General features: G+C 40.1%; 1 protein-coding gene across 8 annotated transcripts in view; it reads left to right on the top strand.

Annotated features, from left to right (window-relative positions):
* The window catches only part of LOC103391949 (LIM domain only protein 7), a 58,416-nt gene that overhangs the window by 8,247 nt on the left and 34,462 nt on the right, over window positions 1-15,707 (top strand). For all 8 annotated transcript variants that reach the window (XM_017039787.2, XM_017039782.2, XM_017039780.2 and 5 more), the window contains exons 2-4: window positions 1,843-1,913; window positions 3,617-3,686; window positions 11,007-11,113. In XM_017039787.2, coding sequence (XP_016895276.1) covers window positions 1,843-1,913; window positions 3,617-3,686; window positions 11,007-11,113 — 248 coding nt within the window. The remainder of the gene's footprint in view (window positions 1-1,842; window positions 1,914-3,616; window positions 3,687-11,006; window positions 11,114-15,707) is intronic.

The raw sequence follows: 15,707 nt of genomic DNA, 5'->3' as shown, positions 1-15,707 counted from the left end.
AGTGCTTTTTCAGTGTGTGAGAAATAAATGTCCAGCTGAGGTTCTGTCCCAACGAGAGTGGAGTTTTTTCTATTAATACATTATAGGTTAAATCTTAGTTTTTATTTTCTATGAATAATTAAAATAGTTGGAAAATAATAAAATATTTAATAACCCAAGTTAGCCAAAAATTAAGCTAAGAGTTATCTATAAAGTAGAGAAAAGAAACAAATCAGAAATGATGAAGGTTATATATGAACATAACCATGAAATCAGACAGAAGTTGTCAAAAAAGCCCAAACAATGAAAAACTACATTCCTTCACCACAAAACATTGAGAGCTAAAATACAAACAGCTTAGCATAACTGGGAGGCTAAAAGCTACCTGAGTGATAAACAAGTTAGTCCAGAAACAGCGAAAAAATGACAGAACACTAGCTAGAAGTTTATGGTTAGTTTAAAGACATTTAATGGGGATGTTCTTCTTGATCAGATCCAAAATGCCCCTGACACTTAAGAAAAATAAAAGGCCCATTCTACCATCTACCGTCTGCCAAGACTTGTCTCACTGATTTTCTTTAAATCTTTCTTTAAAGGAAAAAGAGACGAAACCTTTCAACCAGAGCACGAATAAATGACTTTGTTTTAACCTGTCCAGCTAGTTCTCCTGCCTGGGTGTGAATGTTGAAGTGTGTGTATAATAACAACAACAACTCTGAGCTCCTCTGTGTTCTCACAGTCTGTCTGTCCACCTGCCTTATATTTAATGTTATTACCGTAAGCCTGTTTCTTTTTTTTTCTACCTGTTTCAGGTCCACCTGGCCATTCTCCAATCACCAGCCTCAATCATAAACCAACAGGCCACAGGTTTCCGCCATTGCTAGGCCTCAAAAACGATATGGCCTTTATGTTGCATTACTGCCACCTACTGGCTTTAAAGTTTCTCAGATAAACATCCAGAAGGATCTATACAGCTTGCAAAAAGAAGTGAAAATTCAAAACCACGTCTTATCAAACGTCCTCCCCTTTGAACCGCTGTCCATTCATCTGTTCTAGTCTTGGTGTGTGTTTTGTTGCACAACACAAATACACAGCACTGTGCGGTGTGTTACTGTTAGAAAGAATGCACGAATTGTTCTGTACTGCGACTGTTTGTGTTGGACTCGGTCACTCAGGTACCATTTGTTCAAGTCGTTGATGGTGGAATCAGTCCAGCAAAACAAAACAGGAAGTCGTGTTAGGGAGCGGCCGGCCCCAAACACAGAGCTCACACTTTCCCATGAAGAAGAAAATAAATACACAAATGTGTGGCGTTGTTGTCGTTGAGTGGAAACACAGTGTGTGCATTGTATGCATGTGTTTTAATTGTGTGTACTTGCACCTCATGCATGCAGTCTGTGTTTAAGTGTGTGTGTATTTGAGCCACATAATGACTCTGGTGTTCCAGCAGCAGTGGTTTGAGATCATGGGAAAGGCATGAGGCTGCAGCGCAGTGGTGTGTTCCTCCACTGCTCCAGATTCTCCCAAAGCACTGCGGCTTGGATCCTGCACTGGAGTTGTTTCTTTACCCCTTGGGGGGCGGAGGGGCTTTTCTAGGCATTAAAGTGAGAGTATTTTAAAATCTGAGAAGGAATACCTTAGTATCTGCTCCTAAGTCTTTCCCACAGACACTGTAAGAACTGAGGAGGAAATACCTCCAACTTCCTCTCCTACTGTTCTCAACATCCTACCTTTCTTCTCTAGCCTGACAAACACTCTCTAACCCCCGCCTTTCTCCCTTCTCCTCTCCTCTCCTCCTCCTCGCTCAAACCTTCAGCACTTTCCTCAGTGCGTCTTACCATATTCCCCCTTTTTTTTTTACAGGCAGTAACCAAGAAAAATTTTGGGAGCCAGGACTTCCGATCAGCGTTGGAAAACGGCGTTCTCCTGTGCGAGTAAGTACACCGTCTTTGTTTTGATGTGGAGGAACTTTTCCACACGTACAGCACAGCAAGTGTTACTTATATTTCCCAGACTGTCAGACTTCACAGAGTGAGCTACTGTTTCCTGGACACAATAGAGGTGGTGTTATTATGTAGCTGTTTGATGTTCCACCGTCACATCTGCCCTCTGAGGTCTCGTCTGAGAACATACAGTGTGTGGGCTCTATTCCAGGAGGAGTAGTGTTGTCTGTTCAACAGATGTTAGGGATCTGTGGACGGGGGCGCATCACCATCCCTGCTTTAATTAGAGCTGTGAAAAGCCGGGTCGTGAATGGAAAGCGACCGTCCACGGCCCAAACCACAGTGCAGAGCCGGAGCTGCTGCTTTTTCATTACGTGCAGAGATGTGAGGGACAAATTTATCTCCGCAGAATTAGCTCTTCCATTGATTCACCCCAGCTATCATCACACCAGGGATGTGTTTTCAGAACGTGACAGGAATGTTGCATTGTGTCTTGTTGGTAAGTTTGTAACGCCGGCAGCACATTGAGATGGACACAATGATGTGATTTGCACGAATCAGCAGGACGCCGTAATTACCAGCAGCCCCGATCTTCCGTTCCCTCTCTGTACTGGCACAGTGTCAGAGAAGAACCCCTCATTCTGCTGATCTGCTGAGAGACGGAGGACAACTGACCGAGCTGTCCATGTTTTCTCAGGGAAGATCAGCTCCCGTTCCCTTTGCACTCTGGGTAACCCGTCAAAAACTATTTAGGAACTAATGTTTAGTGCTGGTTTTCACACCACATGATTGTATCCTAATTATACTTGTCTTATCAGATGAGAAATTCTTACACGTTTCTCTGTAATTGCCGCGTGGTGAACCTAAACCCTTCTGCGTCAAGCATTTCATTCACACCAACGTCAGGAGCATCGTGTTCATTTTTTAGCTCACAGACGTGAGCTAAAAGTTAGCCTAGCAAAAGTTATGATAGAGCTGCTTGAAATTTGCTCAAAGCAAATACTAAATAACAAGTCAGGTTAGAAATGATAAAAACACTGAATGTAGTCTACGTTTGCTCAATAGGGGGCGTAGCCCTAAAGCCAGGAGTAATAAAATGAATGGGAATTTCCTGAAAATGACTTGAATGATCTTTAAAATCAGTCTGAGACAATAACACTTACAATAACCTATTAAAAAGCTTAGCCTATGTTAGCCTGAGTATAATAGCTAAAAATAAAACCCTTGTTTTACAGAAAAACAAGAGAATATAGTATTAATCAAACAATCACTGTAATGATATTTCAACGCATTATTCTGACGTTTCAAAGGCTACAAAACACGTTGACCATCTGAATGGTTAAAGTAACTGCACAAGGCAGCGTCAAATATCAGACACCTTTTGTCTGGTTGTACATGTGGTGGCCGGGGCTTTGTTTGGGTGTGTTTCATTTCATTTCACAGTGCACTGTATGTGTGAGCAGCGGAGAACCGACCGTGTTTACATCACGGTGCGGGCACATGCCATTTACAAAACTGGAGCCAGGTGGCCACCATTAAAACCAGTCGTAAACACAACAACAGCCAGACTCTGCTGCACTTTCTGTTCATTTCTTGGCCACAGTTAGAGCCGTCTGGTCGGTGACCAGTAGCTTTCACTTTACTACTGTCTTCATCCTGTTGGTTGATGTTCTGTCTGTGTCTGTTCCTCACAGTCTAGTCAACAGAATCAGGCCTGGACTCATCAAGAGGGTGAACCGACTTCCTACACCTATCGCTGGACTGGTGAGTTAGTGACGCCGACTGTATTTTCAAATGTTGAAAACACAGCGAATATCCATGTGAAGGCGTGTCTTTACACTCTGAACTCTGACATATGTGGTTTGTTGAGTTCCAGCTAACTTTGAATTGTCTTTTGGCTCTTTTGTTATATTTGGCTCATTTCTGGCTACCTCTACATAAGCCAACATGTCTTGTTATTTTAAAGCTAACCTTTAGCAATAAATCTTTGTCTGAATTGTTTAGGTTCTTTGTTCACTACCTTAGGTTATTCATCTATTAATGCTACTGTATATTTTTGATAATTTTGAAATGCTGAAGTGTACTAGTTTAACATTTCTTTGCAATATATTTGGTTCATGTGCAGCCTTTAGATTGCCTTTAGTATTTTTTGTGCTTACTTTAAGACATTAACCCTTCAGCTTCACAGTGGTTCCTTGTTGGTTCTCCTTTGGCTTACCTACACTGCATCTTTTGAAATAGCTTTCTCCATAGGTTAATAAAACACTAAAAAGGTTCATCAAGTGAATTTTAAGGACAAGTTGAGATATTTCCAGGGTATTGTGTCTCAGTACTTTTCTTTCCTTCTATCAGGTGTTCTCAGCATTCTTTTTTCTTGTTTGAGTGAGCGTTTAAAGTTGCATCACTGACAGTGCTGACAACTCAGCGGCCTGTCTCTGCTCATATCCATCCCAGCTCAAAAGTTCACCCATCTTGCAGCTCTAAAGGCCACCGTCGTCATTAGTGTGCGTCTCAAATATTATGTCTGCTCTGCTTCAGCCAAAAACTACGGCATGATAATTGTTTCTTTGATGAGTGATGGGAGTGAGAGGCCAGACGCCTTCGTTTGATGTCATTAAATCAGTGTTTTCTTCCCTTCGTCCTTATCTCTAAATTCTACTTACGCTCGGCCATTTGAGGCCACGGTGACTCAGTTTGAAGACATGTTTTGGGAGTGTCGACATCAGCCCTGGAAGGAGAGGACTGAGAACACACCACCTTACACCCATTTCTCATAAAAAGCTCTCATTTGTGGGTGAAATTGAGTCCATCTGTCTGGAGGAATTACAGGGAACCATTACCTTAGAAAGAAACCTGGGGAGTCTGTGTGGATGTCAATTACACTCATCCAGTCGAACAGGCCAACGCGCTTCATGTTAACTGTAAACACAGCCTTTAAACGTATGAACCGTCAGGTCCAGTCATGATGTATTGTTGTACTTAGAACAACACTGTTAAAATAATATAATATTTCATGTTCTACAACATATTGTACTTTTTGGTAGGTTGAGATTTGGCTGTGATCACAATGGCCTAATAACCAATGCTGATCAGTAGTCAGTCGAAACCTGCTGTTAAATGAATGGAATCTGACTTAATTTCAGAGAAAGTCCAGCTGTTGTATTGGAATTTTCTTGACATGTACTGAGTTAAAACATGTTTTGTTAAAGAAGCTCGGTAACAGGTGGATTCCACTTTTTGGAGGAACTTTGGGTTTCAAATTAAGCAAGATTGATTTTGTTTTTAACTGAAAAAGCCTGCAAATAACAAGGTCGTCAGCAGGGATTAGGGACTGTATCAGGAATAAAGCTGGAAAAATCAACTTTTTTTGAATGATAACAATCCAAAGCATATGAGGATGACACAAAAACACTAGGCTAAAATGACCCTGAATATAAAAGAAATCAAAATCACAATCTTTCATTTAGGTCTATTTTTAAAGAGGTCTTTTGCACATCCTACTTCTTTGCTTTGATTCTAAAGTTTGGTTGGTATTCAAATTACACATATGAGGTGATTTAATTGATTTTTTTTTGGGGGGGGGCAGTGAAGCACCAAGATATACTAATGAAACCTGTCAAAGTTTTTAAGACACCCAAGATACGTTTCTGAACACTTTTTATAATGACGACATCTCTACTAGAACCTTTTGTCTTTTTGTGTGCTGTACACTTCCTCCCAGACCGATGGCTGCTGTAGAATATAGAGGTGATTGCATTGGAATTCTTGGAATTTTCATCTTCCGTTCCTAAAGATCTTTTTGTTTGTTTTCAATGAAAATGTATATACTACAGGATATGGAAAAAAAGTTCTTGGAGTAAATATCTGTGGGTCGTTGTTTCACCATCTAGTAGCCTGAATCTTTACCTGGGTGTTTAATCCTTCTTTAGATCTACTCTAAGTCTTCATTTCCTGCTGGTTTGTTTGTGAACTGCCGGTAATATCAGAGTGTGGACACCTGCTGAGGTAATGAGGTAAAGTATCTCCTCCGTCAGTAGCGCGGCTGTGGTATTTCCGAAACTTTGACACCAGCCTTTAAACCAGTGCATCATAAAATCCCCTCTCATATGTGAAGACTGGTTTGGCCTGAAGCTCTCAGTTAGTGCCGACCACATGGAGGAGGACAGGAGATCTTTTAAACAAACATTACTCAGTCTCTGTGAGCAGGGTTTTAGAACATTTTATATATTCTGTTTTTTTTTTTGTTTTTTTTTTTGCCAAAAGCTAATCAGGATTGTTTGTTTTTCTGCAGCTCATCTATGATGAAAATCAGGAGGAATGAATGGCTGAGCTTAGCTGTTCCTCTTTGAATTTGAATGTAAATCATTCAGTTATCTTACTTTAGTGTGCTGACGTCTTTGGCTTTCTTAGGGTATATCCTAACAGTACTCCATACCTTATGAAATGGCTTGGGAAATAATAAAGAGTTTAGCCACAGTAGTACTGCATTAATAAATAGATTTAAAAAAGGGAGAAGTAAAGAAAAGAAAACTCATTTTGAACAGGGCTTAAAGTGTATTTTCTGAAAACAAGTATAAAAAACACTTAAGACTCGGCAGAGGATCTTAGTGGATACACTGTCAGAGACCTTCATTTCAGTGATGAGGTCTTATTGAGAAGAGTTTTCAAAGTCCCGGGGACTTTGGGAAGACTCCAAACATTTTTGGCCTTAGATCGAGGAGGAAATATAAAATTCAGTTTTATTCTTCCTTGAAAACAGTGACAGAACTTGACGTCCATCAAAGAAAGAAAAAAATAAATACACGAACAACTGTTTGGACGCTTAAGTAAAGCAAGGTGGTGAAGGCTCTGTAATGATTTAGGACTTCATTTCAGCCAGTGGTGTTGTGGTTGAAATTGTTGAACCAAATATCACTATTGTCAAATACTGGTGAATCATAGGGTCAGAACTGTGGTAAAACGTTTTGTCCATAACTGGTCATTTTTGGTTTGTTTGGTTTTTTTTTAGACTTTCATTCCTGGCTCTGAGAATCAGTTTTGTGAAACAGAGGGGAAAAACGGGAATCACTGGTTTCACGGAATATTTAGTAACATGGTCTTCAGATCCGAGGCGATGATATGCCTTCTCTTGAGTCCAAAAGAATGTTTCCCATGTCAGCGGACTTTTCTGTCCATTGTTATTCACTTTGTGCAGTGGGTTTGGGTCATGGCAACCCATTTCCCACCCGGTCATGGTTTTACTAGTGCTGGACAGGAAGTTGGTATAAAAGTGTTGGCCTTAATTCAAGCCTCACTGGGCCGAAGTCAGAGGTCAGATTCTGCTTACTGTAAATAGAGAGATGTTACCACAAACATCGTCAGTCCTTTCACAGAGCTGTTGGAGGTGATGATGGACCTAGATGTTGTAAAAATAGGAGTGAAGTTAAAAGAGCCAGGCATGAAGAAATACAAAAAGAAATTAGCCAAAAGTTAGGCAAGATTGACAACAAATCAAAAAGTCAGGAATTAACTGATTAACTATTAACTGAACTAATAAAATAAAAATAACTAAAATAAATACCATAAGTTGAGAAATAGTTGAGAATAAAAAATCAATTTAAGGTCAAATAAAACACTTTTGTAGATTTAAAGGTTAGCTAAAGAAGATCAGACCAGAAATAGCAAATCTGGGAAACAGTTAGTCTAAAAGAGTTAGTTAATAGCTAAAAAAAAGTAACAGATGGGATAACTGAGTGTTATATAACAAAAAGCTTAAGTGAATTAGGGGAACATTTTTTGCAAAAATCTCATCATAGCAAACGAGTGAAAAATCTGAAATAACTTCTGCTGCACATGAATATTCTGTAACTGAGATGTTCCTACACCCACCGTCGTCCTCGGACTCTAAGGGAGTCTTTGCTCATTTCCATGTGTAATGTGTAATCATGTGTGCAATGACAGGCATTCTGCCTGTGTTTTCTGACTGCGTGTTTGTCTTGTATGGCTGCATGTTATGACTGGACGGACTGTTTGAATGGCATCCTTTTCTTGGAACTGTCTCAAACCCGTACGCTCTCTTCTCTGTTTACTGTGACAAAACTGGAAGAATGTGTAGTTTGATATTTTAACCACAGCTTTTCTCGTCGCTAAGGGTCAGTTCAGGGTAGTTTACACACAATTTGGCCAAAGAATGTATTGGTCAGCAGATCAGGAGCCAATCAGTGCTCTTGGACAGGTTTTATGAGGTCTGTCTTTTAAAATATTGTTATTTTTATTGGTGCAGCTATTGAGCAGCTATCACTAAGCTATCTTTCACTTAATTCCTTTCTGTCTCTTAGTTGTTTCTTGCCTTGGTTTTTTAATCTCTGGCCTTTTAAAAGTGACAACGACCTATTTTGTCTTAGTTTGCTTACTCATTTGACTAACTAATGTGTTTTGAGCTAACTTTTAAGTTAGCTTAAGTTTCAGCTACGCCTTACCAGATTTCTGCTTAGTTGCGTTATTTCTGATTAATAGTTAGCAGGACATTTATTTCAGTTTAATTTTGGATAATTTTAACTAAGATTTTGTCCAACATTTACAAATGGCTAACTTCAACTAATTTGAGGTTGGATCAACCTCACAATTTCTTACTAAATGTTGTGTTTTGGGTTGATTATATGTCTAAGTGGATTACCTTTTTCTATTTTTTACCTGGTTTCATATCCTTTGACCCTGTGTTGTTTATACATTATTATTCAGATACCTTTATGAGGCCTATTGTACTGTTTCGTGCTGTAGATTTCTTAAATCATGTCCACACCTCTCCTGGAGAGGATTAAAGGCCACAGCATATTTAGCAGGATTATGTTCTGACCACAGTCACCATTCTTTCAACATCATTAACTCTGCATGTTTTGGAACTGACTGTGAGTCTTTCAGAGAGTCAATGTTTCTCTAAGAGGTTGAATGGCACTGATACCAAGGTTAGAACCACACATGTATCCTCCAGATGAACTGTTCTTCCCATCGAAGGACCTGTTGGTACAGTGACCCCTCCATAGTGATATAGTGAACATTTTGTGAGATTGGATTAAAAAAAAAATCTGCGATGTACTGAGGGAGCGAAATGAGAACTGCAAGACAGATATCTATCTTTCTATCTATAAATATACATACATACATACATCCTCCTCACATAGGAGATGGGGGTGTTGATCGTTGACCTGCAGGGCCCCAGAGTGACCTGTAGGGGCACAGCAGCCAGCTGTTGAAGGACAGGCGAAGCTGTTGGCAGCGGCTGCACACAGAGGTCAGCTCTCTCCTAACATTTGCTAATAAGCACGTTTGACATTTTAAATATAGAACAGGCTACTACCCCTTAATTATACCAGCCCATGTTAAAACCATGTGTCATTACATCCAAACCCATGTAAAGCAACCTCATCCCAAAGGGAAGTGCAGACTTATGACCAAGGCAGTTGGGATTACCACTGGAAGTCTGAAGTGCATGATGACATATGTTTGTATGTATGAAGTAAAATGTATTTTTATTTTACTGGCACTTCTTTGTAAATCCTGCACAGAAGTTTTGGTTCTATAAATAGTCAGCTGAAGACAGGGTTGAGGGAAACCACCGTAGGAAGCAGATCTGAACAATTAACATGCATTAACATGTCTTTATATTAATTTGGCCTTAAATTCTTGGAATCTTGGAATGTGTTTGTAATATTTCAATTTGCAACCTTTAGGACTGGAATGTTAAATAATTATCTTGTACTTGTTCTTTTGGAGTTCACAACAAGACCTAGACCTAAACGTTTTTTGTTTTTTGTTTACAATTTTTTGGGCGCTGGACTTGAAATAACTGAGATTTGACTATGTCTTAGTCTTAACTGCTCTGTGTCTTAAATGAGACAAGACCTGAATGTCTTCCATATGATAAGAAACAAGTAATTAAAAATAAATTAATTAAAAAATTAAAATTTTACGTTTAGAAAATAATTACTAATACACTTTCTGTGTATGGAGGTTACATGCCCTGTTAAAGGTACATGGGGTTTTTCCGCCCTCAGCTCAAAACCATGCAGGATTTCCATATGCCATGTGACGTGTATCTGTGTGACTGGTTGTTTATCTTTATGGGAAACCACCATAGATGTTCCCTGCTCTCTCTCTAAGATTGGCTCAAGTCCCTGATGACTAAGTCAAATGGACTTGTCATGAAGAGGATTAAACTCTGCCAAATAAATCCATTTAGTGTCCCTTTATTTAACATGAATACCCCCCCCCAACCCCCCATATCTGAACCAAAAAGTTGGAGTTGGACTTTTATGCCACACAGTAGTAAATCCACACACAGATATTGGTAACATTTTTTCTACTCTCCTCTGATGCGACTGTCCCATCCTTTGATATGGCAGTCGTTGTCCGTCAGTCTCCTCCTTCTCCTGTTCAGTATCGTTAGTTACAGCACGGGAGGAGCTGACACTCTCCTTCCACGCCCATGTCCTCACGACTTGCTTCAGGGGAAAATATTTGTCAGTTTGTATCACCCGGCTTCGTGTTTCATAGCAACCAAAATGTCTCCAAAATAATCCAGCAGCAGTACCACCACCCCTCGGATTCCTCAGGTATTCTCCAGTAAAAGGGCTTGGCAGGGACAGTGAAGAGGAGGAGACAGTTTCAGGGTGTTAGACAGTCAATGTGCTCCTGTCTTTGTCATTTTTGCACTTGCATGTGGCAGGAGTGGAGCTGGGTGTGACTCTGTGCAGCACACTGCACTGCTTTGATGTCATTCTTCCTGCTTCTTTTGGTTTAGTCTCCACCCAAAAACCCAGCCCACAGGTATGGCTTTGCTGCTGTCACTCAGCTGCTGTCACGCAGTCCCTACCTCCTCCTCCTCCTCCTCCACCTCCCCCCTCCCTGCTGCATGTGTGTGTTTGTGTGCTGGGTCACTTCTTATTTGCTAAACTCATGCTCCTCCCCACTTTGTCTGTTCTCTGCTGATATGAATTTTGGAAGCAATCACTTGTAGTCTGCCATCCCTGACAGAGTACCTGATTCCTCTTAGCTTCTGGAGTGGGAGGAAGTAACCCCGTTACCCGCTCTCTCTCCTTTGTCCAGGACAACCTCAACGTCTTCCTCAGGGCCTGCGGGAGACTTGGACTAAAGGAAGCTCAGCTCTTTCACCCCGGTGATCTTCAGGACTTGTCCACGAGAGTCACAGTCAAGTAAGTTCTGATCTTGACTAGTCCTTTAAACCTTTGGCTCATCCTTTAAATCCAGAGACCAACCTGTGACTGGTGTTTCCTCATCAGCTGTTAAAGACACAGATGAATGTCAATCAGACACATTATGGTTTCCTGTTGGAAGTCTTTGTACATTTGAAAATCAATGTTTACATGTTTCAAAACAACTCATGCACACACACACACACACACACACACACACACACACACCCACACACCCATTACTTCAGAGCACATGTCGTCTCATGTGAGACATGAATCAAGGGAACTGCTGAGGTCTTTAAAAAAAGGTCAGTGCTATTTCCAGGCTGCGTGGACAGTATTTTTGTGGTGGCGAGCACCTGCTGTAGGACATAGCTCTGTGTTTATGTGTTTCCACGTCATACGACTGAGGTTTGACACGTGAAAGTAAAACGATGAGTATGCAGAATGACTTCATTTTGTTTTTCGGAAACTGAGCAAAATCTTTGTTTTTTAATCAATTTCTTTCTAGTTTCATTTGTCTAAAAAGCATAAACTGTCAGAGTCTCTTTTGTTCCGTGCCTCTGTCATTTGCATGTCAAGCATAAAAGGCATGGAGTATGCAGAACAACCTGTTTAGCTTTTGAACAGGTGTGCCTTGAGGAAGCAGCAGCAGAGATCAGTCCACACATCCTCTCTGAGAAATCCACCGGGTTTTGGTTGAAGTTAAAATAGATTTATATCATTGTTGGACAAATAATAATAGCAGTTGTGCAGTTAAGGTTCAAATTGAACGCATCTCAGTAGTTGTTATTACCCAGATGGGTTATGGTCCATAAATGTCTCACAGAGCCTAATAAAGCGGGTCCCAAGAATGAAGACGACCAACCGCTGTCAGTTAGGTTCTGCAGCAAAACTATTTTCCAGGGAACAGATACCTTGAAACTTTCTCTATCTCTCCTCCAGACTGCAGGTTATTTATTCACTGTTTATTTGACGGATCAGGAAGTTGGCCAGAAAGAAATGCAGTGTAATATTCAGCCGAAACTAGTAAAATACAGCCATAAACTCTCACTGAACCAGAATTTCTCACGTCCATGTCTGTTCTCTGTTCACCAACACTAACACAACATTATTGAAAAATGTACATTTAAATAAAATGGAACACTTCAGAGAGTGAGTCATCTCAATGATAAATCTTAAGGCTCTTATCAAGGCCTTGCCCTTTTTCACCAAAGTTACACTAACATATCATTTGCTAAATGTCACAATGCCATAAATACCAAGATAATCTTTTACAGTCATTTACCCTCTGTATATTATCAAAAATTAACTAGTTTCTATAACCTGGTGAAACTGTAAATGTTCTGAAACTAAAACTTAAGATCATACCTAACAGTAGAGAATTACTGCTGAATTATCTCACAAATACTTTGGTCTGTATTGTAATAACTAAATCTTTAAACTTTCTCCAAGAATTCTAAAGCTACCGTGCTGTTCAACTCTTCTCTCCAATGTTTTCCTGCTATTGCGGATTTAGAAAGACAGGGATTCAAAGTCCTATTCTTAGGACGTGGGAGTCACTTTGTCAGACAGGATTGATTGGAATGGTATCAGCCAGAGTGGACATGAGGTCGTGGTCGTTACACCCCGTAGATTTAGACCCCCGTGAACGTCTAAGTATATCATCGTGGGACCAAAGCCAAAACACCTCCTGAAGTCGTCAGTTTGTTTCTGGGTTGTCTCTCTCAGACAGACGTGGAGACACATCACCTCTGTGACAGAGCTGGTAGAATGGAATGAGCACAGATCAGCCCCAGGCTCTTTCAGAATCACAGACACGAGGGTGTGTCTCTTCAAAGCATCAAAGATGAAAAAACAACCGAATAGTGGGAGTCAAGTTTTAATTCCCAGAAGACACATTGGTGGCGTCTTCGTCAGATGAGTCCAAACTCCTCCTGATGAGACACTTAAGTCTGTAATTTAGTTAGATCTAAAAGCAGCACATGTTAGCGCATCAACGGAACACAGAACAATGGCCTTTGTTCAGATGGAAGTGTCATCGTATGTTGTGTTGAACAACTGCACTGGAGGTCTGACATCACAGTGCTTCTCAATGCTCAATGTGTGCCTGGAATTTGGGAAATGTGCCTTTAGTTTACAAACAAATGGCAGTCTGATGCATTTACTTACACTTAAGATGCAGAGATAAAATGATGTGAACCAGTACTCGATATATAAATATGTGTACATCCACCTGTGGCACAATATAGGCATACATTTATGCAAGTTTAACAAACATCTTATAATTAGCCTAAATAATCGGATAAAAAATGAAAGTATGCTAAAGGAAAGAGAGGCTGATAATAGAGCCTTGCAGTTGCTCACTGTGAAGGTCAGAATTAAAAGATTAAACGTTGTCTATTACCTAGCTCATACGTTAGCCCACACCTTTTAAAAACAATAAAGGTCTCCCCAAACAGCTTAACATCAGCAAACCTTTGGTGAAACACTGACATTCGAAAAAGTCCGGCAAAGGTTAGCCAATCCCAAGACGTGTATAAGCCATACAACCTATTTATGCTAAATAAAAGAAGCCCAATTGGACAAGCCTCTCAGAAGAAATACAACTTCCCAACTGAAACCTAAGATTAGAAAAGAACAGACTAACAATAAAAAAATATATCGCTCATGTTTGCTGAGAACTAAAATCCTTAAGGTGCATGAGAAAATTGTAACTAGATCTTTAATGTTCTGACTTAACCTGAAAAAAGTGAAGAAATTCTATTGGTCTACATTTGATTTGGTTCCCATGTAACCTAACGGACACACAGTACGCACTGATTATTTATAATTTTTCAATTGAAGTAAATCCTTCAGCTGCTGTTACTGTTTTCATCTTGAGTCAGCCTTGAAATATTGTAAAATTGTAGCAACTTTTGTTATTTTTTCTTTCAGCAAATATTTCTCACTGGGAAGAAATATTTAGTGGTCTTTGTGTTTGTGGTCACAATGATGTGGTTTCTCTCCAGCTGTTGTATTTATAACTGTTGGATCACAGAGAGTAACATGAGGACATAATCCCAAACTGGGCTGCAGACGTCCAACCCACCAGTGGAAGCTTTTCACTGGGACTTATCAGAGTGCAGGCAAATGAACACAGAGGGAAAGTAGTTTAGATCAGCTGTCGTTGCCTGTGGTGTGTGTCCAACTGACACTCCATGGAACCCAGTCTGGCAGGTGCTCTCTACTTCATTTCCCTTTTCCCCACATCAGCAGTGAAGGTGTTGCTGATGCTGTGTGAAGGCAGTGTTGTGTAGGAAGAGCAGAACAGAAATAGAAGAATTTTTAGATTGTTGGAAATGTAATGAAATGTTTACTTACCTGCGCATTTACATACATTTACAAGTATGTAAGTAGAAGAACCAGAGGAGAACTAGCATCTAATTTTAGCAACCTACAAATAGTTGTTGATATGGTCTGTGTGATTTTAGACACAATGGCTGACATCTGTCTTTCTTTGCGTTTCTTTGACTAAATTACCAGTATAGAGGGTGTCCTCAACTAACGTCGGGATTCCATTCCTCAACTGTCGCAGTGAGTCGTAACTCACATACTGTACACAAGCACCAGTGTCACTCACACAGTGGTCAGAAGAGTCTGACTTATGCTTAGGAACCACAATTAAGGGCAAAAAGTTCCTAAAAAACAAAATGAAAGTGGGAAAGCAAACGTAGCACAATCCAATGTATGGCGTACAACCGGCTAATGTAAACAAAGGCGTCTTCTGCTTATAAAATATATTATTTCACTGAGCCAAATAAAAGCCTTAAATAAACTAGACACTCTCACAGTTTTAAATGAAAATGAATTGAATGAAGTTCAGTTGAAGATACTTTTGTCCCTAATACGTGCTCAGTCTATTTCACAGACTGCTGGATGTCTTTCCACAGCCATAAAACATTATTTGACGTCTGCTGTGACCTTTGTGCTTTACAACCGTTGTATTGGTCTCTCCACACCATCTGCAGTGCCTGTTGCTCTGTTATAGTTCTGTGTTGTGAAACTCCATCCTCTGATAAAGAGGTTTATCACTTTTAAGCACATTTAGTACCAGAGTTGTCATAAAACAGGACAGACTGAGACCTGCTCTTCTGGAAGATTTCCTTCTCATTACTCACGTGTACAGTCAGACATTGAGTGGCCACGACTGTGTCTGATTTATCGCTGGAGGCTATGATTCACTGGACAACTCTGTGAGGCTTGGTCAGGAAATGATACCAAAACGCCTATAGCAGAAATGCTAGGAAGTTTTCTGCTGGAAAATCATTGTATCTGCCATTTTAATGCATTTGAGAGAGTTACTGTAGCTCAGCCACACAACCAGATGAAATTATGACATTTACACACACACACACACACACACACACACACACACACACACACACACACACACACACACATATATATATATATATATATATATATGTATATATGCTAAACCCTACCATATCAAGCTGGTGTTCATCTTGCAGATGCAAAATGGGGAAGATTATGCTATCAGCTGATATTTAGAATGAAACAGCAGCTTTAAGCAAGATGTATCACTTGATGA

This window comes from Cynoglossus semilaevis, chromosome 16 (genome assembly GCF_000523025.1).
Source record: "Cynoglossus semilaevis isolate Cse_v1.0 chromosome 16, Cse_v1.0, whole genome shotgun sequence".
NCBI lineage: Eukaryota > Metazoa > Chordata > Actinopteri > Pleuronectiformes > Cynoglossidae > Cynoglossus > Cynoglossus semilaevis.
Note: the sequence above shows the minus strand (reverse complement) of the source record. Positions and strands in the feature narration are given on the sequence as shown.